At 39.3% G+C, this 25,079-nt stretch overlaps 1 protein-coding gene across 1 annotated transcript in view; it reads right to left on the bottom strand.

Annotated features, from left to right (window-relative positions):
- Nucleotides 1-3,644: 3,644 nt before the first annotated feature.
- Nucleotides 3,645-25,079, bottom strand: part of MAN1A2 (mannosidase alpha class 1A member 2) — a 146,423-nt gene continuing 124,988 nt past the window's right edge. The window contains exons 11-13 of the mRNA XM_062005630.1: nucleotides 19,519-19,691; nucleotides 11,645-11,760; nucleotides 3,645-8,392 (exon numbers count right to left, since the gene is read on the bottom strand). Coding sequence (XP_061861614.1) covers nucleotides 8,260-8,392; nucleotides 11,645-11,760; nucleotides 19,519-19,691 — 422 coding nt within the window. The 3' untranslated portion in view covers nucleotides 3,645-8,259. The remainder of the gene's footprint in view (nucleotides 8,393-11,644; nucleotides 11,761-19,518; nucleotides 19,692-25,079) is intronic.

The following is a 25,079-nucleotide window of genomic DNA, read 5'->3' on the forward strand; positions in this document are numbered from 1 at the left end:
AACACACAACATAATCTTTTCTTCAGCAGAGCAACAGGTTTTCTACTTGTAGGACCTCATTATCAGAAATTATTCAGACACTGCAAGTATCAGTCTGCATGAGGTATTTTTCACCAGATTTGTCCTTCAGGAAAAACATCTTTTTAATTTCTCAGGATGATCAATCACTTGATGTGTTGTGGACAGCACTTATCTCCTCTGTCAGTCTTCTACTTTGCCAAGCCAAATTCTTCTTATCGCCCTTCACACCACCTCTCCCTGGTAAGCCTAAATACTCCTGTCTTACACCTGTCCCACTGAGACAAGCCCTTCTAAACATAGGTGATCAGAATCACACACTGTATTTCAGGTGTGCTCATTCTGCTTTGTACAACACTGGTATTTTTTCAGTTTCATCAGAAATATCCTTTCAATGCATGCATGCTTTGCCAACAGCATAAGGCTTCTTGGCAGATCTTGTTCTGCACACTAAGTTTCTCTGGATTCATTAAATGACTGGACCAGTTCCTAAGAACTTCCCCTCCTCTGTGTCAAGGGCTATTAAATACAGAGATAATAATCTACTGCTCAGGAAGCTGCAGATCATTTGTAACATTTGTTAAGTACTTTGTCTACTCTTCTGTGGGCTTCTTCTGTTGGTCAGTCTCGAGCCAAGACACTAGGTTAGACTGACCTTGTTTTAACCCAGTACAGCCATTTAATTTCCATTTGCTTTTTTTCACCCTGTGTTGGTGATCTGTGTCATTATGGCTGACTACACGTTCAGGTCTTTCTCAATGTTAATGATTTTAGATCAACAGCATCCCAGATTATAGTGAAAGATTCTGTTGATAGGCCCTGGAGGAACAAGTTTGCCTTCTGACTTCATTTCTTTTGTCTTCTGTTGTTCCAGGCCTCAAGATTATCTGTTCCTTCTCTGATCCTTCATTCTCTTTATTGACAGTTCTTCCTGACTTTCTGCTGCTGCAAACAATTTTTTCTTGCCGTTATGGATTTTTCCCAGTACCAGGATTTGGTGATGTTCACTAAAATGCCTAGAAGTTTCCTTCTCCATTCAATACTTCACTGTTTTCTCCTTTATCCAGTTCCTCATCCACTGTGCAGCTCTTGCGTTCAACTTCCTATTTGCAAGACAAATTAATCAAGATGCACTATTGTATACATTACTGAAGATCGGTTACATGAGAGGTGCCACACATCCTTCATCTGGAGAATGATAAATCTCATAAAAAGAGTATCTGGTTACCCTGAAAACTTGACCTCAAGTAATTCTGCATCTTCAATGACTCTTCAAAATACATTCTGTGGCCTCATTGATGGTTCAGGTTAAGCCAGAAGCTCTGTAGATGGATTCACAGGAATGCTAGGCATGAGAAATCTCCCAGAACTCATGCACAGGTCTCTGTTGCAGGTGATGCAGCAGACTGCTGGCATCCACTCACATTCTTTGGAGCTTCCTCCTTCTTTGATGAAGCTCTAGCATGGATTGCTAAAGAGATGGGTACACAGACATATGCAGCACCCGGTTGTAGAAGAAAGGACTTAAGGACATTCTTCCTTTTCGCAGCTGTATCAGTAACGCAGTAACCTGGGACTTCTATGTGAATCCCATACCAACACCTGATGCTATTTCTCGGTCATGCAGTAGCTCATCCTTTCTTGTTTATATGGTAGCAGACAGACATCAATACCTATTAACTGTAACTACTTGTACAATGGAAACCAAACAAGAAAGAAAACAGTTAAAATGCTGGCACCCATGGGCACACAGTGCTTTCTTTCTTCCCTCCCAAGTCCTTCCCTGAATTTTTACCTGCAAGTAGTTTGGCTGTACGAGTGACTGTTCTTCTCATGGGAGCCTTTTCACATGGGAGTTTGCTCAGTCTGAAATATTGTTGTCAAAAAGACTCTTGCTGTTCACATTAAAAAACACGCTCCCACCAACCTTCACACATCCCACACGTGAACCGGCACAAATAGTGTAATGTTTCCTTTCCAAAGCCCACAGAATGCCTGTGACACTGCACTTGACAGAAGCCAACTCCCAGAGCTACAGGATGAAGGCTAAAAATAACCCATTAAGGATTAATTTCGGGATTTAAAAATACAGTTAATTAATATGCATAGGAAAGGAACATGGTCTCCAGGAAGGAGCACACACAATCACAGAGCTTACAAGGGAAGGGAGGGGGGCGGGTGACACACAGGCAGCATGCCAAAGAAGAAATAAAAGAGGATATTCGCTACACGTACTCAGGAGAGAGGATGTGCAAAGAAAGCGTGTTTCAAACAAGGTGGAAGCAGAAGGGTGAAACGCTTCACTGTTGAAGAGGCAGACAATGCAGTGCAATCACAAAGGATAGGATCCTATTTGAAGAGCAGTGAGGATGGTAAGGAAACCTCCAGTATGTGTCCAAATTTTACAGGCAAGGATAGAGAGCTTGGTAGTACTAGAGCAGGAGGGCAAGATTTGGTGTGTTAGGGCTCAGTGGCTGAGACGGTGTGACATGGGTAAAAGGTAGCAAAGCATGCCTTGACAGGGGAAGTGAATTTCAATGAGGTAGCTTAAGGGCTGAGCACACCACAGGAAGATCAATGGATGCAACAGACACTGCTTTGGTAGGAAGCTGGGCACATGATGGACGTGTAGAGCTTGTGTGGTAAGCTTAGGGAGGAAGAGCTGAATGCATAAGGGGATCTCAAGATGGATGGCATACCAGGAGAGAAGTTGTGTACCCGGTGTTATGTCTTGCACTGAACTATGGAACTTTGGAAGCAATTTTCTGCAACAAAGTCATATCAAAGGATTCTTAGGCAGAAGCATCCCGGGGAAGTTTGGCATTGCATATGAAGCACCGTTAACAGTATGCACAGGATAGCAGCTACGGCATGCAAGATACGTCACAACAAGGTATCTGATCAATATGGGTGATGTCAGCCAGCAAGGAGTATCTACAGCTCATGTGAATCAGAAAGCAAATTCAGTTATTGAGTTGTTGTACTGCGAAACAGAGAACTGTAACAGTGGTTCCAATGAATGCAAAGGTGCAGGAGGAAAACATGCTCACTCAAGCAACTCCCTCATACCAATTTCCCTGTGAATGATGTTTAAACAAATACAAGCTTTTCACTGAGGGTAGAGGAACAGATGCATGGACTTAACTGCCCCATTCACTGTCTGTTTAGCATAAAGAAAAGCTGTTTATTTAACCTGGTGTCTTAAGAAAATAGAGTTTATTTAGTAGCACTGCTCTTCTGCTTGTCCCCCTTTACCCTTGCCACTAAGAATCTGAACTTTTTAGCTACTTTCACACAAATTTAAACAAAAGGGTAGAAATCTCAAAATGTTGTGAGATTCGGTGGGTTTCACAATGGCACACAGATCTAGCCTCACACTGATGTTCTTGAGAAAAATCTGAGCACTAGCCACCAGTTCAAAGCAAGCAAGGGGTAGAAGGGTTTAATTTTGCAACAGAGGGTCTCAGTACATATTTAAGTTGACAACTCTAAAGACAAGTCTAAAGCTTTACTTTTCTTTCCCCTGCAGTAGAGCTGCAGGGGAAAGAAAAACCTATGAAACGGGATCAGCTTTTCTGACCAATGCTACAAGAGGTTGCTAAGGGAGGCAAAGAACACAAAAAACCTTTTTCACGTAAAGACATTCTTTATTCAATCTTTTTTGTATATACAATATTATTTTTAATCTGTAAAAAGTACATATGCAGGATTCCAGGTCAGAGGCAGAAGGTTTCCACATCAGAAGATAAGACCGTTGCCCTTTTATTGTTTTGGAGGAAAAATAATCTGTCAGTTTTAGACAAAGCAAGAATAAAGGCAGAATGCAAATCCAACTTCCACCAAGCGATTAGGTTTAAAGGCAACAATTCACCGTAACAAGTCAGGCTGTCTCCTTTGGCTTTGGTGGTTCTCAACTCTTGTGGGCAATTACAAAGCAGTGTGTTACAAGGGGCTGACAGCTGAAGCAGCTAGAGCTTATCATCTGTGCTACAGTTGTATGCACATAACTTGGAAGAGAGCTTGGGTTTCCTCTTTGTATGGCAACTCAAACTGTTGAGTTAGAAGACTGTCTTCTCAGAATTCAAGGAGCACGAGAGGGATGTCTCATCAGGGTGAACAGATCTCTGAACTACAGTGTGGATCAAGTGCTTGCTTTCATTTTTCTCTGGTAACTAGAAGCCTGTTTCTTATTTGTCCCCTTAAAAAGATGGACTAGACTTACTGATGTACATAGCAGGCTCAGTTTGCTAAAAGCCCGTTACTGCAGCCCTGAGATGTAGACTGACTGCCTCACCATTTTCTGTGGATGCCAGGTTACAATGTTGATCCTTTCAAAGTTAATGCTATTAGCCACTTCTCCATTCAAACCAGGGAGAGTCACATTATGAAGGTTTGTGATATCATTTCACAGAAGAGAGGATCATACAAGACAGCCCAACAAAGCTTTGCTTGGCTGTGTGAATCAGTCCAGGCTTTTAACCTTAAAGGATGGTATTGCAGGGAGTGTGTAATTATTTCCACTTTTCAGAACCTGGATACTCAACATTCAAGACTTGTAAAATACTGGGTGGGAATATGTCAGTGACTGGGAGGCTGAAGACAGCAATCCACAAATTTGGAGCAGGGAGCTAAAGGAGCCTCAAAGGTGTGACTGGCACTGGGAACTACCTGCTTTTCCCTCTGCTTACTATTTTCCACACTTCTCTTAAACATTGAGTTTTAGAGACTGCAGCAAAATGAACACCCAGAATATCATTCAAGGATTTTGTTTTTGTTTAGAGGACAAAGCTAAGAAGTTGACTTCTTGACTGCAGGACTCATGCAGCTCCAGGACGGTCAATGGAAGCCGCAGAAGTGTGGCTTCTTTGAAAAGGCAAGCTGTAAGTGTTGGAAAATAATCCACTGCTAGCAGATCCTGACCATTGGGCAAGCTTAGAGGCTTAGGTTAGGAAAGGAACTGAACATCCTTGTTCTGACTGCACGCAAACAGGAATAAGGCAATTCTGGGATTTCCAGACTCTTGCCCAAATCCAGTGTGCCGAAACTGTACATGATTTATTTCATCCTGTAAGAGGAGAGGCTATGGTAGAAATTGCTAAAATGGGACAGTTACCTAAAGTAAACAAGTATTTTTGTTGTTGTTAGAGAATACAGTGCAAGACTTGGAAACAACTAGGACTAAAAAGTCATTTTGTGCTTAAATTTACACTCTATCTTCATGAAAGTATGAGAGACAGCAGCAACAGAATGAAAATGGCAATATTCTACTGTACCTTATGTACCCAGAGGGAAAACAGTCTGAACTTCGGGTTGCACGTAATGCCATTCTGCAGGTCAGAAACTACTTCCCTGTGAAGGACTCAGAACGAGGGCATGTCACTTCAGACAGACATCTGAATATCTGTGGTGCCTGGTTATTATGCACACACCTCGCCCAGAACCTGTTACCTCCAAATTCAGCTTGCTCTAGGAAATCTCAGGATGGAGAGACTCATGAAAGACACAGCAATTAGTTTTTAAAATGCATTAATTTTGGTAGGCTACACACGAGTAGCTTCTAGAGGAAAAGCATAGTTTGTATTTAAAGAGTGATGAGAGTAGAAACTGACAGCTGCTGGGGTAACTGGAAAATGAGAAAGAGCTGTCCTTTATTTGGTACCTGATTCTTGTCTACACAAAGGAGAAATAGCAGTACTGTGTGTCTGCTGTGTGAAAAATACCATCCCATAACATGAAATGGCTTAGGTCCTCAATTCAAGCATTCCTGTGGCAGTTGAGTTAACCCACTGGGATTCGTGGAGGAATTAATCTGAAAGGTTGCTCTTTAATTCACAAGAAGGGAACGGAAGATCAGCAATGACAAGAAGTTTGCTGTTTCTGGGACACTCTGTAATTCTGTCCTTAACTCTCCTCTGAACAGACTGGCAGCCATTCTACATCTGCATTTATCGGGAGGTGTATGGGGTGGTGAGTGCCTTTTTCTTTTCTTTCCTTTTTTTTCTGCCCAAGACAGAAGAGTCTCCTTTTCCTCTTTTTCCTTTGTAGCCAGAGAGATTTAGGAGAACAAGGCAACCGAGCGCAGTTTAAAACTAATAACAGTTCTCGTGGCATGGGAAAAATTCATTCTGATAACACAACATATCTGAACTTTGGAAAATGACCATCTCTTCATTAAGTCACTGAATATTAATTAGAAAAATAAATTTATGTAAGGCCAGTAAGAAGAATCCATTTATTAAGCTACTTCTAATTTTAAGTAAATAATTACTTGAATCAGTATAATTTCCTATATCAATTACTTTACCATTTCTGAAATTATTTTTAAGATATTGCTGCAAATTACAGTAACTAACTGGTACTAAGATAAAAACATTGAGATTTCTTTTTTTTCCCGAGTTCTAAGTCTGCCTCCTCTTAAACTGAAGTAACTGTTTGCGAAAAAAAGCATCTGATAGCACTTTTTATTAGACTTTGTGATAATTTCTATGTCTAAATTAGTGTCAAAGATGAGTGAAGGAAAATTTTGTGGGGGAAATTCTACTATAATGTACAGTCAGATATATTTTAATATGAGAGAAAATCTTTTCTGTAGCAAGCTTCATCTGGAAACATTTTGTAGGAGGACAAATAGCACTCATTCCCTTTGTATCTGATGCTGTACTGCTGTAACTCACTGAAGAGTTCTTCCACTCTAGTGTAAAAACACAAGATTTTTTTAAAGACGCAACCTGTGCACTAATTAGGAGGGGAAGAAGCACCTCACAGCTCTTTTTCAGCAAAGGAGCTAGTCATTGTGGCAAAAGGATGTGAGAGCCATCAAGGGGAATAAAAAATAATTTGAGCTGTACGGATTCTGAAGCAATAGTAAAAACCAGAGACTGAGATATACCTGAATAGACAAAACCTCTTTTATCAAATAAATGAAGACTGAAGCAGATTCTATTTAAGTGATACTGTCCAGCCCTGACTAGTACTTGAAAAAACCCCAAACACATGGAGGTTGCAGCACCTCACTTCTCCTAAACTAATGGAAGAAGAGACTCTTCAGTTTCTTCTTCCACTCACATGAAAAATGTTGTTTCCAAAGAAGATCATGTTGGCTTTCTGTTGGAGCACCCAGAAGAAAAGGAGTTCTGTAACTAAATCAAAGGCAGTTTTGGGCTTCTGTCACACAGGTATCTGCAAGGAATGTTCGATGAAGAGTATCCAAAGAGTGAAATTTAACTTTTAGGAAAAATCCAAATTATGTGGAAAAATAAACAGCAACAAATTCCTGTGTGTGCATATATATATATATACACACATTATATATATACTGTATCCTCCTATAAAAATCTTAAGAGACTGCTTTTCTCATGCTGTTATCTCTGTTTATTTAGCTAAAAGAACCAGGACTAACAAGAGATTGTTTTTTTCCACATGACAGGACTTGTGAGGAACGGAAACTCAGGCTCCTTCCTACCCCTGTGATATGCTCCATCTTATGTGACTATAGCTTGACAAATGAGCTCACGTTGCTGACAGTGAACTACAAACCAAATGCTTACTAATTGGGGTTTTGTTTTGGATGTGAACATGTAACATATCTTTTGGCATCGTTTTGAAAATGGAAAATGAGAAGGCAATAGTTATTTGTGGTTTAGAGTTTAGTTTTAGTAGCTTAGAGGCCATAGGAATGGCTGCCAGTCTGGACAAACAGATGCTCACTAGAAATTCAGACAGGTACAGAAAAAAACTGCAATCCTGATGCTGCTGGTACAGTGATGTTGTTTTTTGTTGTCGCTTTGTTCATGCCATCATCAAAGGAAATTAAAAAAAAAGGAAAAAGAAAATGTAGGTATTTGGATCCCACCCGATTTGAAGAGGTGACTGGTGTGTTGTTCCTTGCAACAGCAAACAGCAGCAGCAGCAGCAAGTGCCTCTCCCTGGATGGGAAAGCCTCTTCTTCCTTACTCTGCTGCATTTATATTAAAACTGTAGATTCCATGTCTCGCTAGGGTTCAAAGCACGTGAAGTCTCTGTCCTGCAAATACCACACTAACATGTTTTGGTCATGTATAAAACAGAACTTTTAATCTTATCTATATGTTGAAGAGTTTCGTTTCTCACGCCGGTACTTCCTTGACTCAAGAGGCCTAGTTTTATCAAGTGTCCATCTCCTCTTCTGCTTAAAGTCTCTAGTGGTCCATGTAAACAAAACAGAGCTGAAAACAGGCTCTCTTCCTCTTCATAGAGCTGTTTTTATCGATATGCAGGATTTCCTGACAGTGTGGTGTTGGCTAAATGTAAAACAGGCAGAGGATGAGCTTCTGTGTTAAAAACCCAGTTGTCTAATGGTAGAAGGTCATCACTGGAGAAAAGCAGATACAAATACCTAGATATCAAGACAGAGAGGAAAAATGGGGTTATTAAAGCTAAGCAATACATAGGCAAGGGCAACACAGCAGCTTCTGGCCCCACAAGTCAGCAGCTAAAGCTATCAACAAGTTACTTGCTTTCAATCTTTGTAGAACACCCATACAACCTTCCCTATTACAATGATCTGAAGATTCATATTTATAACAATTAAATCCTTCAATGAAAATTTGTTATAAGGACAGCATTTCAATCTTTCCAACTTTTGTTTTTCGAGTCTCCTTTCAAAGAGTTCCAATGTAAAACAAACATCAAGATACCAAGCACAAGGATTTAGGGGACAAGGAAGCTGAGAAGTTGGTAAAAAACTGTCCTTAACAGAGTAAAACCACTTGGAAATGTCCAGTCCTCTTTAATCCAAATCAATGATTTCAAGAAGCACAAGAGAAGCTACTAACCATGCCAGATATCTGACTTGTTACCATCATGCTGGAAGCTGGTTCTCCCATTGCCTTTATTTGCCTGTGGTATCCACAGCACAACCCAGTCAGTCAAGCCCTACTTTTTCTTCTCTGTCTCACCAATTAACCGTTTACAGACAATTTCTTGCTGATGATGATCCAGTTTTGCCCCACGTTTCTAGTCTCTTTCTCTCCATTTTTGATTCATTTTTAAAGTGTCAGACCTCTCCTTTCCTCCTTACTTTCTCCCCTTGCAACTCTCCGAACTCTTTTTCACCGCAGCAGCAATGCTTCATCTTATTGAAATTCACCTGCCTCATTTGAGTCATGCTTTAATCTTTGAATAACTTAAGCAACCTATTTCTACATCATGCTCCTTCCCACTCAACAGCTACCTTCTTGCTACTCATACTCTCATAATTTGCCCAGTATCTTTGCTGAGCAGCAACAAAGTTTGTTTGGGAGAGATATCAATTTTGAATTTGAGATGAATGAAGATGCAGAAATTATCACTGATAGCAGAAAAGATCACAGGAGGCGTTCTGTAACTCTTCAGAGGGACATCTTGATTTTCCTTATGACATCACACTCAACCCTTCTGTCTTTATTTTCATAGTCATTAGAACTATCCTGACCTTATGCTCTCTGTTTTAGCTCAAGGTGATACCAGTTTCTGGTTTGGCTGTGCCCATTACATCAATGTCAAACATCTAATATTCAGCTCTCCAATAAAACTTCACTTAGTCCCACAAGTGGGAAATGATCCAAACCAAAAGCCAATAAAGATTTCTGAGTTCCTTCCTAGAACTGCCTTCTTTTGCAATGCTTGCACTATAGTACATCCAGTTACTGGGTGATGCATGAGTGAATTTTCAGATCTCCTTGGATTATTTAAGATGCAGGCAGGATTCTGGCAGTACTTCAAAGGTCAGTCTTGTCACCACAGAGGCCTCTTAGGAGCAGATTTCATTCTCTGATTTAGCTTTTATAGGCAGATCAATCACATAAAGATCAGCTCCTGGGGAGGTATTGCTTCTCTGACTGGACCTGTTTGAAACCACTTCCTCTCTCTTTGGGAGTATAGTTTTTAGTCTCCAGAAAATAATTTGAATGAGTAAGTGAAATAAAATTAATGAAGACGACAGAGGATTCAGTGGTGGCTGACTTTCTTTTTATAATGATAACACAAGGAAACGAAGTATTGTGACGATGTAGAGGAGTTCAGTAAGGAGCCAGCATGATAAAATAGCGAGACTCTCCCCTTGCATGTGATGAACTTGGAGCCCCTTCTTGTCAGTGAAACATTGTGGTATCTGAAGTAAGCACCAGCACTTCCACTTTCAAGACCTGTTTTCTCACTGATGCATTTTGAGGTCCCAATACCACATGCATCAGCTACAGCTAAAACCTGAAAATTTGATACTGCTGATCCTGTAAACGCTGCTGCTGTATAGAAACCTTGTTTGTTTTACAAAGCCTGCATGCCATGCTAGACTGCCAAATAGTTAGAACTGTTTTCTCATCATATCATCGGGTTGTAAAGACAGGGCACCTTAATGAGTCTTTGTTGCTGACAGGCTTGTGCAACAACATATGTATCCCTCCTTTCACCACATGTTGGCAGAAAGCGGTATGGATACGTAAGCAGAGGCAACAACTACGTCTCCTAATAGAAGCTCTGGCCTCATTCACACTGCCAGCAGTAGCTTCTGTCTGGATTTAACCAACCAAAACAGTCTCCAAGCTGTTATGCAGGAGGAAAAGAAAAACAGGCATAGGGAATGTAGCCAACTCAGACACTTTTCTTCCAAAAGAAGACAATTCACAAGAATTAATTTAGGGAGGTAACTAATACAGGCATCTTTATAGATTTCAATGCCAGAACTCTATTACCAAATTTGCCAATGTAATGTAAACATCAAGAAAACTGTCCCTCACTAGAAGACATTGCTTTTGCAGCAAAACCCCAAAGCAATCACAACCATGTGATGAAAGAGTGCTCCTGATAGCTGGTTTGTGTCAATAACAAAGGAGACAAATAGCCACGACACACTAGCTCAGTTTTAAAAATTGATCTCTTAATGAAATCCCATAAATATTGCTATCTTTATGCTAGTTTTTCTTATTGTAGATATCTCCATGAGTCAGAGATTATGTCATATTCTAGTATAGCATTTCATTAAAAGGAAACATGGTAGAAGACCAAAAAATTCCAACATTTTACCTCGCACCAAACATGCAACAGCATTAGTTTCTGCAAGGTGGACTACAGGTGTCCTATTGACTTGATTTAAGTATGTAAAAGATCACAAAATATGACGAGTATTCTTGCTTACACCAAAAAGCATTCTAGAAAAATAGATTGTGGTATAGAGAAAAATTGTTCAAGGGCACAAAGAACTTTAATTCCATGTATTTACTCCCTTCCAGTGACATACACAGGAGAAACGGGTTCTGCAGTGTCAAAGCATAGCACATACTTTTATAAGACATGTCAAGTCAGTATATCTTAAAAAGTCTTTTGCAGAGGAAATTTCTTAAAAGCAGATAACCTCTCCTCTGCTGTGATGCCAGAAATCAAATAGAAGTCTTAAAATCTAAAGCTCTGTCAGCATAAGCTTCTTGTATAGGAATTTCTCCTTGTATTTTCTACTGGTAAAATGGGCTGATCTGAGGCCCTAAAGCTTGGGGAAAAAAGAAATCCCAAACCATAAACCACCTTGACAAGAGATTATTCGTTGAGCCACTGCATTCTTCTAGAATTTAGATGCCAGCTTTCACAGAAAGAGGTAAGAGTGAAGAGATCTTACTTCAAAGTTTCAGCAAGGAAAAAGCTCTGCTGTACATCGTCATATGTAGGAGATGAGGAATAGACATCCTTGACACCAGAAAATCCACCGCTGACTCGGCAATATTTGTCAATTGCCTGCAAAACAAAGGAAAAGAAAATAATGTTATTGTAGAGCAAAATTTGGAAACATTAAAAAATCGGGACTGATCGACAAAGGAGGCAGCTCTCTCCATGGTGCGTTATTCTGTTAGGCGTCTCCTTGTCAGAGGATGCTGTGCATGTTAACTGTTTATGCTGACCAAAAAAAAAGATTAAAAGGGACTAGCATACAGAAGCAAAATCACTCCAGGGCTACTAACAACACCATGTTTGGCAAGCTGCTGGGTGCTAAGAAAGTATTCTAGGGAAGACTTTCTTTCCTGGGTATTTACTGTTGACAGGACATGGGACTCGGCAGACCTGCTCTGAGCTTGTACAGCTCCTCGTAGGTAACCCCGATTAGAACATGCACCAGTCAATCAATGTAACGTGTGCTATCAAGCGCATAGGAAGATGGCAAACGTCCCAACGTCTTCCAGCTGCAAGAGTTTGAAGAGTTACAGGAACTTTGTGACTAGTAGCTACTCATAAAGATTTACTCAAAGTAGGGATAAAATACTGTACTCATCTTTAGGGACTGTTAATTTAATCTTACAAACTCCTTTAGCTGCTGCTTTCTCCCCACATTCCCCTTTCATACATGCATTCTTCTCTGTTTCCCCTTTACACAGCTGAAACTCAAGTCAGCTTGTGAACTGGACTGCAGAGCAGACTCTTTTTAAAAAAAGCATGAAGTTTAAATCCATAAACACTCCATGCAGAAAGGTGCCAGTGGATCCGTGATTCACAAATCACCCAGCTAGTCTCCTCCAACCCAGTACTGCAAAAGGCACGATGGAAGAGGAGGAGACTGGAAAGAAGGCATTAGTACCTCAGAGCACCTCTTACCTATGCTTTCATTATTCCACTCACATGCACGACCTTACAGCACACAAGGATATCGGCCATTAAAACCAGCCCCAAAGAAATGACTCTGAAATGATTCACAGGTTATTTGTGCTTCCCTGCTGCTTTGGCAATGCTTCCTCCGCAGACACCAGCTCTTTTAATAGATTCACGCAGGGACAGAAAAGGCACAGTGATGAAGGAAAATGTTTCCTCGGGATGTCTGTCATTACCAACTACTGAATGTAGCTACCTGCAGTTCAGTAATCTATGACTCAGCCCGTTAGCCTGTATGAAGTTTCTCTCCACATGATGCTTTAGGCCCAGATTTTCGTTAATTCTGATTTTTGCTAGTTATACTCAACAAAAGCTGAGAAGAGCCAAGGCAGGGGAGCAAATAAGTTTTGAATGATGTTCCTTTCTACGCAAAGAAAACAAATTCAATCAAAATTAATTGTTCAAGGTCTTTATACACTAGAAATACTGGGAAACAAAGGTGGTCTTTCTACTGGACACATGCATAAAAGAACGTTGTCAGATGCAGTATCACTGAAATCAGGAGGAAAAGTGAAAAGGCAAACGAGCAAGGTACCTAGGATGGTGAGTCACAGCATATCATGTACTATAGCTAACCTCCTCCTTGTGTACACTCTTACCCTGTGGAAATGTGAAGTTGTTCGTGGACTAAAGAATAATCCAGACTGTACAAAGTTCTTTCAAATTTCTGAAGACCAAGATGTTTAAAGAAGAAAGAGGAGAGAGTGGCAAAAGCATGTTACTGGAATGGCTGTGGCGCTAGAACCTGAGCTTATGCTGAGAAAGGTACAGTCTTTCTCAGCAAATACTGACACTTCAATTTCTATCTCAAATGGAGCCTTCTCAAAGTTTGGATGGAAATTCTGCCTTTTTTCTTGGGTCTTGAACCTAAAAGGAGAAAATGTCTGAATAAATTATTTTCAGATCTGATTACTGGTACAGGGTTTTCTCTACAGTCTGGAGAGAAAGGTGTATATGATACATGTAGCCCAAGAGCATCACACACATGACAAAAGCATTTCTGTTTTCTAGGCACAAAATCAAGTGCCTCTTCCTGCCACTATCCCCTTTTTTATAATACTGCGGGACGTGACCTTGTCTTTGCTCTGGAGCATAGCAAGATGGGGAGGAAGCTCCGATGGTTACAATCCTGACAGAATTTCTAGCATGCAGAGTCTGACCTCAGAGGTGTTCCTCTGGTCAACAAATCAGCAACTCTGACACGGTGTGTCAGAGCTCGGACAGAGAAACTTTCTAGTGATTGCAGTAAAATGAAAAGAAGGAACAAACAGTACCACTGTTAGGACATTGTCTCCTTTCTTCTCAAGAATTAAATCCTCAAGCCAGCATAAGAGGCACAACTCATTTACTCTGAAGACTGTAGAAAATAGATAGTACTGAGATCCCACTCTGTGCTGTAGAAGTCTGATGCTTGGATAAATAAGTGCAACACTGGTGAAGATAGCAAGCCTAGAGGCCTGAAAAAAGAAAATGTGTAATATAGATCCCCTCCCCCGCTTACAGTTACCAAGTAATCTTGTATCTTCAGAAATTTTTCCGTGGGGAGACAGAGTCTGGCTAGACTGGAGCTCAGGATAGTCAGAGGATTTATCCCAGTTGGTCAGAGATCTACACACTGCAGGTAGTAATAAACAGTAGAGGAAAAATTCCTCTGAAAGACTGCTATACAGATACTCATCTGATGCAGATAAACAAACTGTCCTTGATTCAGAAGTGTATAGAACTTCAGGACACTGGCTGAAAAGTCTGATGCTGCAAACAAACTGCTTAAAAGGCACTTGAAATTTGCAACGTTCTGCCTTCACATAGATCTCAAAGCACTTGGTGTAGAGGCACCTGATTTGCCACCTGGACATGTTTCACTGAGGAGATGAAGACCAGTCACCTTGCTAAAACAATGCTAAATTCACTGTACTCTAGAATACAGAGAAGTCCTAGATGACCAACAAGGTATCAAGGTAATGCTACTATTATCAGGCACTGGCAGGCTGAATAATTTTTGGATGGGATATCTGATGTTAAGTTTTAGTTACGGAAACACATGTGAAAAACACAGAAGAGTAAGATACACATCAATCACCATGGTTTTATAGAAAACTTATGTTGCTCTTAAGCTCAATTTCATTCTTTGAGGCCTAAAAATTGACAAATAAAGGTAACGTCAGAGCTGTAATAAACTGAAAAGTTTCTAAAGCAATTGAAGTGGTACCATAAGATGTCATGATAAGACAAAGAAGCACTATATCGTATCAATATCACCATCTTAATTTAAAACTGCGTGTCAGTGCTCTAAGAATGAGCTGCCGATGTAAAATCACCACCAAACAGAGCTGCTTCTCACACAGATCCACAAGCAGCCCTCTGAAGTTTCATCAATCGCTGCAACACTGCTGCTGGCGAAAATGACATAGGTAAATAACAGCAGTGTAATGTGGCTGTAACTGAAGCCCAAACAAAGTGAGTTTCACGTAACCAGGCACTTAATCCTAAATCTAGACATAAAGCTTGTCTAACTGCAGAACCAGATTAGCCTGGAAAGTAGGGACAATTCAAAGAATTCAGTGACCACGTGAGACAGTTCAGTGTGAGTTCCTGCTAGGATACTGTGACAGGTGCATACACAGGGATAGTAAACAGTAGCAGGGATATAATTTTACTTCTGCACAGGGCTGTGTGTAAAGTCAAAACTGGAATTTGCAACTCTAGAATGCATTTTTAGACAAGATGATGGACTAATGTGGGTGCAGACATTTGGAGAAAATGCTTTAGAGGGAGAGACAATACATTTTTTTAGCATCTTTTGTAAGACTCAATAGTAAGCACGTTACAACCTACAAAAACTCTTTGGAAAGCAAAAATGGAAGAATAAAAGGCATTTTACTATTGTACAGTAAGTAATATGAAAATCAAATGATTGGCAGCTGAAACCAGAAAAAAATCAAATGAGAAACAAAGCATGTATTTTTAACAGCACAAGTAACCAAATCATGGAACAAACTACCAAAAGAAGTGGATTTTCCAGTTCCTTTTATTCAAACCAAGAGCTGAGCATAAGAATATGTAACAGTGTACTCTGGCCAAATAAATGTGTCTCCCAAAGCAGAATTTCAGGGCCTGTGACATATGAGGAGATTAGAGTTGATCCAAGTTCCTTGGAAATAAAATTGGAGGTGCTTCTAGACTGGACCCCAGCTCCTTCAGTTCTTCAGAGAGTGTTCTTGTGGTTGCATGTTTGATTCCTGGTGACTATACACACTCATAAAATCTGTGCCGGTTTCTTCACCAGCTGCGACACTCTCAGCTTCCAACCCGTGAACTGTCAACTCATGTCTCTTTCACCTCCAACCTATGCCTGGCTCTATTCTGTCTACTTCGCTTCTCTAAGTAGAGAGCTGAAGGTCTTTCCACTCCATCTTACTGTCAATCCTCAGTTGGCCCAAACTTAGCCTAAACTTGAGGGTTTGTACAGAATTTTCACTCTTAAGTAGAGACTTCAAAGACTCTGCAGTTTCAGTGGCACAATCCTACTCAGTCAAATTTGCAAGTCCCCAACAAACAGCTGAACCCTTCATCCACACATCTTAGATTAACAATTGGCTTTACATGTCTGTTGTGAAGTGTTGGCTCTATTGCTTTCAAATAACTAACCCAAACAGGATTTTAGTATTTACCCTGAATATCTTGCATGCCTATTTCTGTAATACTTCAGCCAGCTCCCCAGCTTAACATTATTCAATTTGTATAGCCCAATACAATTGAGATGTATATTGTCTCTAGTGCTAAGTACAGTATTAGTGAGAAATAGAATTTTTTTCATTAGGAAAGAGACAGAGACCCTGTCACAGAGAGTTCAATTAGGGAATATAAGATTCAACTTCCTGTGTTTTCCTCATAGACGCTGGATTTGAAGAGATGAGACAAAAAAGGTCTTGATCAAAGCACAATATCTGCACTGAAATGCCCAAGGTTTGCCCCCGAATCTAGATAAATGAAGCTGCCAATGGTGAAACAGACAGAGAAAGTACAGTATAAAGATCTGCATACACACATGATCCAGCCCTCTGTGTAAATTCCTGTCAATAAAAGGCAGACAGATCTGGGCTGGGAGTACTAAAGAAACTTAAGTAAAGACAGGTGGTTGTGCAATGTATCCTGGATGAGTTTTTTAAATGACAGAAGCAAACTTATATCGGTGATCTAATCCAAATCCATTTGGGTAGGGATGTATTCATCCATTTGAAGAAGCAAACAAGGAAGACCACCAAGAACTCAGTCATAATACACTAGGGTACACCAGGTTCAACGCACAAAAATGAGACCATTTAGAACTCAGAAACAAAACTCGGTTTACACAAAAGTTTAACAGAACTTATGGTGAAGAAACTATAATTGACCATGAGAAGTCTGTAATACAAAGCATGCTTCAGTGGTTGAAAGCCAAAACAAAAGAGAATACAGACAGTGCTGTGAAGAGCAGCAAGCCAACTGCATTGTTTGTCATACCAGATTCTTCTCTAACTGAAGGGAAAAACAAAACCAGAGCTGTGTGCGGTATAGAAGAAGGAAAACTAGTGAGTAGGTGTGAGGAGTAAACGTAAGAACTTATTATCTATATGCAGGGAATAGAAAACCCTAGGGAACAAAATGCTTCCAAAACTTCTGTGTTAGTATCATAGCGGGGTAAGGAAATCTATAATTTTGTAAGGGAGGGGTATGCAAAACCATTTATGAAGAATTCTGAAATATTTTATGGCTGTGCTGGATAAATAAACTTTTTATTAAGGAAGGAAGCCAAAAAAAAAAGAGGTCCTCTTTAAAGACAGAGGCAGCTAAGCAAACAGGCTGCTAGATTTACACCACGTTGATGCAGGCTGACAGAAGGACAAAATAAAATCCTACCCTGCACACAGAGAAAAGTGGAAACAAGGGAGAAGGAAGGGAAGGTTTGGTTTGAAATCATTAATGGGGACAAAGATATGAAGGCAAATGGAGTACACTGAACAAAATGTAGTTCAAAGACATGCTTTGTAGTATGCTTAAGAGATAGACCCTAGCCCAAAAAAGTTTTCATTTTAAAATTCTTTAACCTAGTGCAAAGGATCCAATCTCAGCTTGGATCATCCAGCTGTAGTTTCTGACAGGAGTTGGTGTTAGATCAGCAAGAATTTGTAGTACACACACTGGCAAGGAATAGGTTATTAAATTTGTTTGTTTGACACCTTAGAAACATGTATAGTTTGGGCAGGAAGGATGATGAAACTCAATGTTTGATGTTTTGGAAAAAGCAGCAATGCACTCTGGAATACAAATGTGACAAATGGGGAACTCCTCTCCAGAACAACATAATGTCAGTTATAACAAAACAGTCTATAAGGCAAAACCTAATCAAGACTACAACAAATTTAAAATACTTGGACTATTCCATGTGACTGCAATTGTGCAGAGGGAAGGATAGGGATGAGCTCAGCTAAATATTTGGAATCTGCCTTAACTATCTTTTGCCCTCTCAACAGATCTCGTCCTCCATGTACTTTTTCTATCTCTTGCCTCTGGAGTAAAACTGGTCTGCAGAATGAAGTTCCCACGTTCTTAGTTTGTCTCTTCCTTTGCTCTTCCCTCATATCCTTTCATTAATATGCTTTTAAGAATACAGTAAAAATAATGTTTATTCTCATTTCTGAAATTCTCTTTGAGCTGTTTTTCCAAAGACTGCTGGAGCTGTAGCTGGGAAGTGGAGGAGCTGTAGTAATCCACAGATCTCGAAAACAACTAGGGAACTGCTTGGCCAGCAAATTAATTTTGTACATGCCCAGTACAGACCAGTAGATGGAAGCAGTAAGAAATGTCAGACCAACAAAGCCTCACAAGTTCAGTCCTAGGACCCATGTAAGAGGCAAACTCTTTGAGAGATTGACAGTATTTTTTACCATTAGAGTATTATATTGTGATGTGAAAATGAAGCCTAGTTATTCATATAGCCCATGATCTAGGACCACTAGATAAAGTCTCCATGCAAAGGATGAAAGAAGGCCATGACCACAGATTTGTGTAAAGAGTCTTACAATGAACCCAGGCTTCTGTAGACCAGTACAAGCACTTCCAATGAGAGAGACTCAGATGCTTTTTCACATTTGGGAATTTGAATGTTTTACTCAACAACTGGATTTAAACCCAGGAAAGCAGCTATACAAAACCAGCAGCAACCTCTAAAACACCTTAACAATTTTGAAGTTCTGCCTTATGTCCCATTACTTACTTTCTTTTATGACCTGTTTCTTGTGATGTTGTATTTTTTGTTTTAATTGAGTAAATCTAAATTGACTGGACAATTTCTTTCCATTTATCAGACAAATAAGAAAAGAAAAAACCATGATACCGACCCACGAATACGTATGCACATGCTATCTAGTCTACAAACCATCTGAGAATAGTTGCCCCACCACTTGTGTTTTAATAGCCAACCAAGAAGAAACTGTAAAATAGTTTTGTTTTTTAATCTAAACTGAGTACAAACACATGCTCAGTGAAGTTATTTATAATACACTTTCATTTCCCAAGATAAATTATCACTCTTGGAGGCTGTGGACTACTGATAACAGTATGAGTTATGACCAATGGATTCTATTTCCATGCCTAAAACTCATCAGTTCCGTAGTGCTGAACACGTCTCTCATCTTTGCATCTGATTCAGTAGCTGCAAAACGGGAATAACTGCGTGCACCCCCATATGTACCCTGGTTTACAGGAACTTATGAAAACCAACTACCATTTGAAGAGTTTCAGTAGCATGAGATCAAAGTGGCTACAAAATGAAAATACATCAAATTACTGACAAATAATTAACACAGTTACCTGCGCTGCCTCCCAGCCCCACTGCCTGTATTTGGGATCGTGGGTGAATCTCCACATATACCAGTAGGTCTCGATCACCTCTGGTCTTAAGATGTAATACTTCTCATTCTGCCGCACCGCCACTGCTTCTATGCCACCATCAAATTTGAATGCTTCTGGACCCAGCTTTAATGCTGCAGAGGAAAGAAATAAAACTAAAATTTAAAAAGAAAAGAAAAAAATGTATACCTTACCAATCTTTGCAGGAAAGGTGGATAAGAGACTGTTATATCCCAAGTATGTGAGAAAAACAGAAAATGGCTTGTCTTTAAGCAGTCTTATACATTTTTCTTATTAATATTTTATCCAATGCTTGTGAGAAAACTACCTATCTACAGGAGTAGAGCCATCCTCTTGAAAACTAGTGAAACACTAAGAATATAAACACATCGACACATTTAATTAAAGGATAAAATCAAAGTGGCCAGTATCAGTTCTCTATAAGCAAAAGCAAAAAAGGTCAACAGAGGTTTTAATGTCCTTTGATCCCATCCAGGAGAGCGGGAAAAGATCTTGGAACAAAACTGGGTACCACTATCTTAAATAACCCAAATCTTTATCCAAACTCTGTCAGCTCAGGGACCTGCAGTCTGGCCACTATAACTGATGTGCTTCATAATGTGATCCTCAAGTAAGAGGTTTACAACTAGGCCATGAAAACTTAGCCACACCTGAAAAGAAATCTATGAACTAAGAGATTTGATATTTCAGCCCTTGAGGGAAGCTATAATGGCCCTGTGCCAGCATCTGGAAGACTATTCATATCAGAAGCAGGTATTTGTAGAAAAACTCTCTATAATATAAAGATACAATTACATATTTTTTAATTATACAGCCACATGTTATTCCTCAAATTTTACATAAACAACAACATCTGCACTTCACTCTTTGCTTTGGCAGGGAATTTTTAAGGTGCTGAACTTTGAAGCTGCTCTCGAGCTTTAAAAATTAGCAAAGCAATCACAGAATTCCTATGGGCTCAAAATAACCATGGTGTAGTGAGTCTGAAAGGAGAACATCAGAATGCTACAACTGAAAACAGATGCACCTGCCAGTGTATGACCCAGCAGAAAGTGTCCAAAAAAAGGTTCCTTAATCTCTTTCTTACAAGGGAATGGATGTCAACAGAAAAAAGTACCATACTCTGCTTCAGTCACAATAGAAAAACTCTATCAAGAAATATAATAAAAAATATTTCTTTCGAAATGCACCATTTTGCTAGTTTTCATTTTAAAAAAAAGTTACTATTACAAATGCAAAATCAATGAGATTAGAGTTCTTCCTATTCAAAATTAACAAGAATAGCTATACTGGTTCAGAGGGAAATTCTTTCTGATCCAATATCATGTCCCAGTAATGTCCAAAGTCAGACAAGGATGGGGAATGTGAAGAACAGGTCAAGTATATGAGACAGTCTCCAATGTTTTTGAGCTCAAGGCTTTTCCCAAACCAGAGATACTTTTTTGTGTGGTCAGTAACTCTGAACAGATTTCAGAAGTACTTATCTGGGCTATTTCATCAAACCTATGTAAGCCTTAAGCCAACTTCTAAGGAGTTCTACAACTCTAATACCTCTTTGGTGTAGAACCACTCTCTTTTTTGTTTTCCACTTTCAGCTTGGTTCCTACTAGGCTCTTCCAATAGCCTCTAGATCTTGTCTTGGAGAAAGGAGTGAACAACTGATTCTTACACACTCTCTCCAGTCCCCTGGTGAATTTGCAAATCTTCTGTATCATACCTAAAATGTTCCTTTTCCATACTGAGGAATATTATCCAATTAATTTGTTCCTTGAGTAGAAACTATTCCAACCTTTTAGTTTTCCTTCTAAGCCTTTCTCTTCCAATTTTACTATATCCTTTGTGAAAAGAGAGGATCAGCCTGAATACAGCACTAAAATTGTTGACAAGATTAATACAATGACATAATGACATTTTCTATTTTGCTCCTTCTCACTTTGTTTTTCCTGAGTGCTACTGAGCTGACATTTTCACAATCTCAAGAGCAATTTCCTGAGTTGCAATGGTCAGTTAAGAGCTCACCATTTTATGTGTGAGGTTAGAAATAACTCTTTCCTAGGTGCCTCTCTTTTACATTTAATTACATTGAATTTAATTTAGTAACTTATGCAATTAACTCAACCTAATAAAGTCTTTGTGTAACTATTAAGCTTTCTTTCACCCTTGCAATCCTGAATACCTTTTTTTATAGTTATTACCAGCACACTTACCTTAGCGTTCCTGTCCTTTTCCCGCTCATTTTTATATACTTATTTATATATAAATATATTCACATATTAAAATATAAAGAGTTATGCTATGCATTTGTACATATCTACACATACATGTATCAATATGTATTTATATACTTCAATAATAATATGTGTATAAATATATATAAAATATATCAGAGTATCACAGGTTAAACATCCATTGCAAAAGCTATTTACCTCTATCCTATTCCTTATGCTTCATCATTTTTTTTACTTCATCCAAGTACTTTTTGCTTATGCAGAACAGAACTTCCAAGATGCTTTTGTTTAAGACTCTCCGAGTCATTCCATCAACACACATTGTTATTTCATACTTCTCACCATAACAAGTAATTATTTTTGTTTCTTCATCTTTGCCTGTTTAGCTGCTTACGGAGCATCCTGGGACAGAGACAGCATCTACTGACATCCTTTTGATGTCTCATCTGAAATCTTAAGTCATCTGGCTTATTCTGCATTGGAACTGTCACACATATAAAAACCACTAAAGCTGTGCCCAGATTCTGAGGACAGCTCTTGTCAAGAAACTGTAAAGATTTTATCCTAAAATAATCTGTCTGTATTCAGTCGATACTTTACATACTATCAAGTAATGGCTGGGAAAATTATTATGTATAAGAGATGGTATGTTTTACTAAAAATACTATGTCCTATAAATCAGCACATGCTGCCATCTATATAGATAATTTTGCTTATTAATCTAATCTCTAAAATACTTCTGAAAGCTAATTATTCAGATTAATTTGTTGGTGGTCTTTCTGTTCTTTCAATTACATTGGACAGCTTTTTTTCTTTACCATTTATAGATCTCTCATTACCATTTATTTTATGCCTTTGCCATTTCTCTCAGTGGTACATGTTAAACATGTAAAACAAAGAACTGTTTTTTGTTTACCCAGTAACTGGAGTATCTCAAGATCTGCAGTCCACACATGACCTTTAATATCGAGAAACCTTGCACCATAAGTGCAAGAAGGTTTATTCTTTTAGCCTTACCAGTCCCCACAAACAGCACTACGATACCTTGTGCTATGCCAGTACATGGGCGCACAGATCAAAGCATGTCCTCTATCTCTGGTTCTCTCAATCTTCTCTCCAAATCAAGAGCACACTGAACTACAGAAAAACCTTTAAATCGCCTGTCGTAGGATGGGAGATACAGGATGACTGCAACAATAATCTATCAATAGGCTACAGAACAGAAAAAAAAAAGAGTAGGTAGGAAGCAGAAGCATGTATAGATTACACATCACAAGACTATTCTGGTTACAGTTAAGTTTTCTGACTTTAACTATCAATAATCCTTTTCAAATTCTGGGTAATTCCAAGGGCTGCCACACACATAAAAAATTTCCTGAAGACAGGAACAGTCTCTTAGGGGCTCTCAAACTGACAAGTTCAATGGATCCTGGAAACATAAATCCCTTGCTCAGAGCCAGATCAAAATCACGCCTATATCCCCTACCTTCACCTTCCAAATACCATCAGCTTCCTTCAGGTGATGAACTAGATAGGCATCCTAGTGCTACAGACTGCTCCTCAGCTTAAGCAGAATCTACAGGGATTTTGACAGAGCCATGGCAAAGGCCTGAGTTTCTCAGGATATCCTCAGTCACTTCTCCAGTCTATAACTCAAGAGTCTGAGGTCTTCTCTCAGATATTCCTGGAGAATATCAATAGGTGAATCAGATTACCATAGACTGTGTCCCTGCATAAACCTCTCACTGATGACATTGCAATGAAGCCAGTTGTCACTGGGACATCATGTCCATGGAAACACATCAGGAATGTGGTCACAAGGAGTTTCCAACTTCTCTGTACTAATCAGCACTGTGGAGCAGACAGCATTGTGACAGATGACATGGGTAACTTAAGAGCTGAAAGAATGCAATCTGATGGGAAACAGAATTCAAAGTATGTAGCAACATCTAGATAGATAAAGGCAACACAAACTGCTTGTCCACCTGTCAGCTAAAAGAGGAGGGTACAATTGCCTGCTCCTAAACACCATGAAGATCTACTGCTGAGAGCACAAACTGGGTGGTGACAGAATGTTTGACATCAATGGGTAGACCATAAAGCCGAGAAGGATTCATAATGGTTTGTCTGACACATCAAAAGTCTTAGAAGCCATTATAAGAAACAAATGCATGCAAGGGACCAGAGTGTCCAGGCAATCATAATCCAACAGGTGACTTCTCACATCAGTGGTTGTAACTTCAGTTCAAAAGGCAAGTAAATGAAGAAGACAGACAAATAGACAAGAACAAGCGAAAGGGATATATTAGTTTGGCAAAATAAATGAAGTCTTGTTTTGTTTAAGGATGAATTCACCACAAATGCTCTGGCATATAGAGGGTCTACAAGTTTGTTTGAAGACACAGAGTAACATATGAGAGGGGAAAGTGACCTGAGATGATACTATTATTGCCTTAAAAAATCCTAATACATCAAGAACTTCCAGCCACAAACGTCATGGCAGAAAAATCACTTCAAGGCTAAATAGGCACATGGCTGTTATTGCAAGACAAAAGCATTTTACTTACTATCACACTGGTAAAATCTGTTCAGATCAAAGTTACTGCAATGGAATTTCTCTGAAAACCTAGAAGCTCTGAAGTCTAAATCATGTTTATTTTTGCAAGACATGGAAAGCGTGATTTCAAGTCAGAATTTCAGAAGGTATACCCTGATTGATAATTTTTTGGTAAAGACAGGAGCAAATATAGAATTCAGATTGCGTGAAGATTTCTGAATTATGATTTTTTTTTAAATAGACTTTCATATTTGCAGTTTTTGTAATGGGTTGCTGACAGTTGGCAATATAATGTTGGTTTTTTCCAGAAGTACTTTATTCTGTGAAATTCTGTTTCAGTTTTGTTGAGACTGGACCTTGAAACTGCCTGGTTTTTTTTCTCATGCTCAATCCTTACAGAAATTTAGGTTTCTTCATAAAGTTGTATATTTATACTGAAATATCATAAAACCAGGCATATACTGAAGTTTATTATGAGCAACGCCAAGAAGACACACGAAAGGGTAGCTGTGGTTGGCTTAACTGAAGAAAAGAGCTCGCTATCCTCAGCACACAGCCTCAGTACCTTGCTGTCTCCTCTGGGGACATCAAATGGGGCAAGAATTCTCCCTAGTCTATAAGGGAAAGAGAGCAGGCACTCTCCTTAGCTGACTTAAACATAAACCTATCAACTGAGCCAGGATGAATATTTCGTCTCTGAAAAAGAGGTTTTTTTC

The sequence above is a fragment of the Colius striatus genome, chromosome 1 (assembly GCF_028858725.1).
Source record: "Colius striatus isolate bColStr4 chromosome 1, bColStr4.1.hap1, whole genome shotgun sequence".
Lineage (NCBI taxonomy): Eukaryota > Metazoa > Chordata > Aves > Coliiformes > Coliidae > Colius > Colius striatus.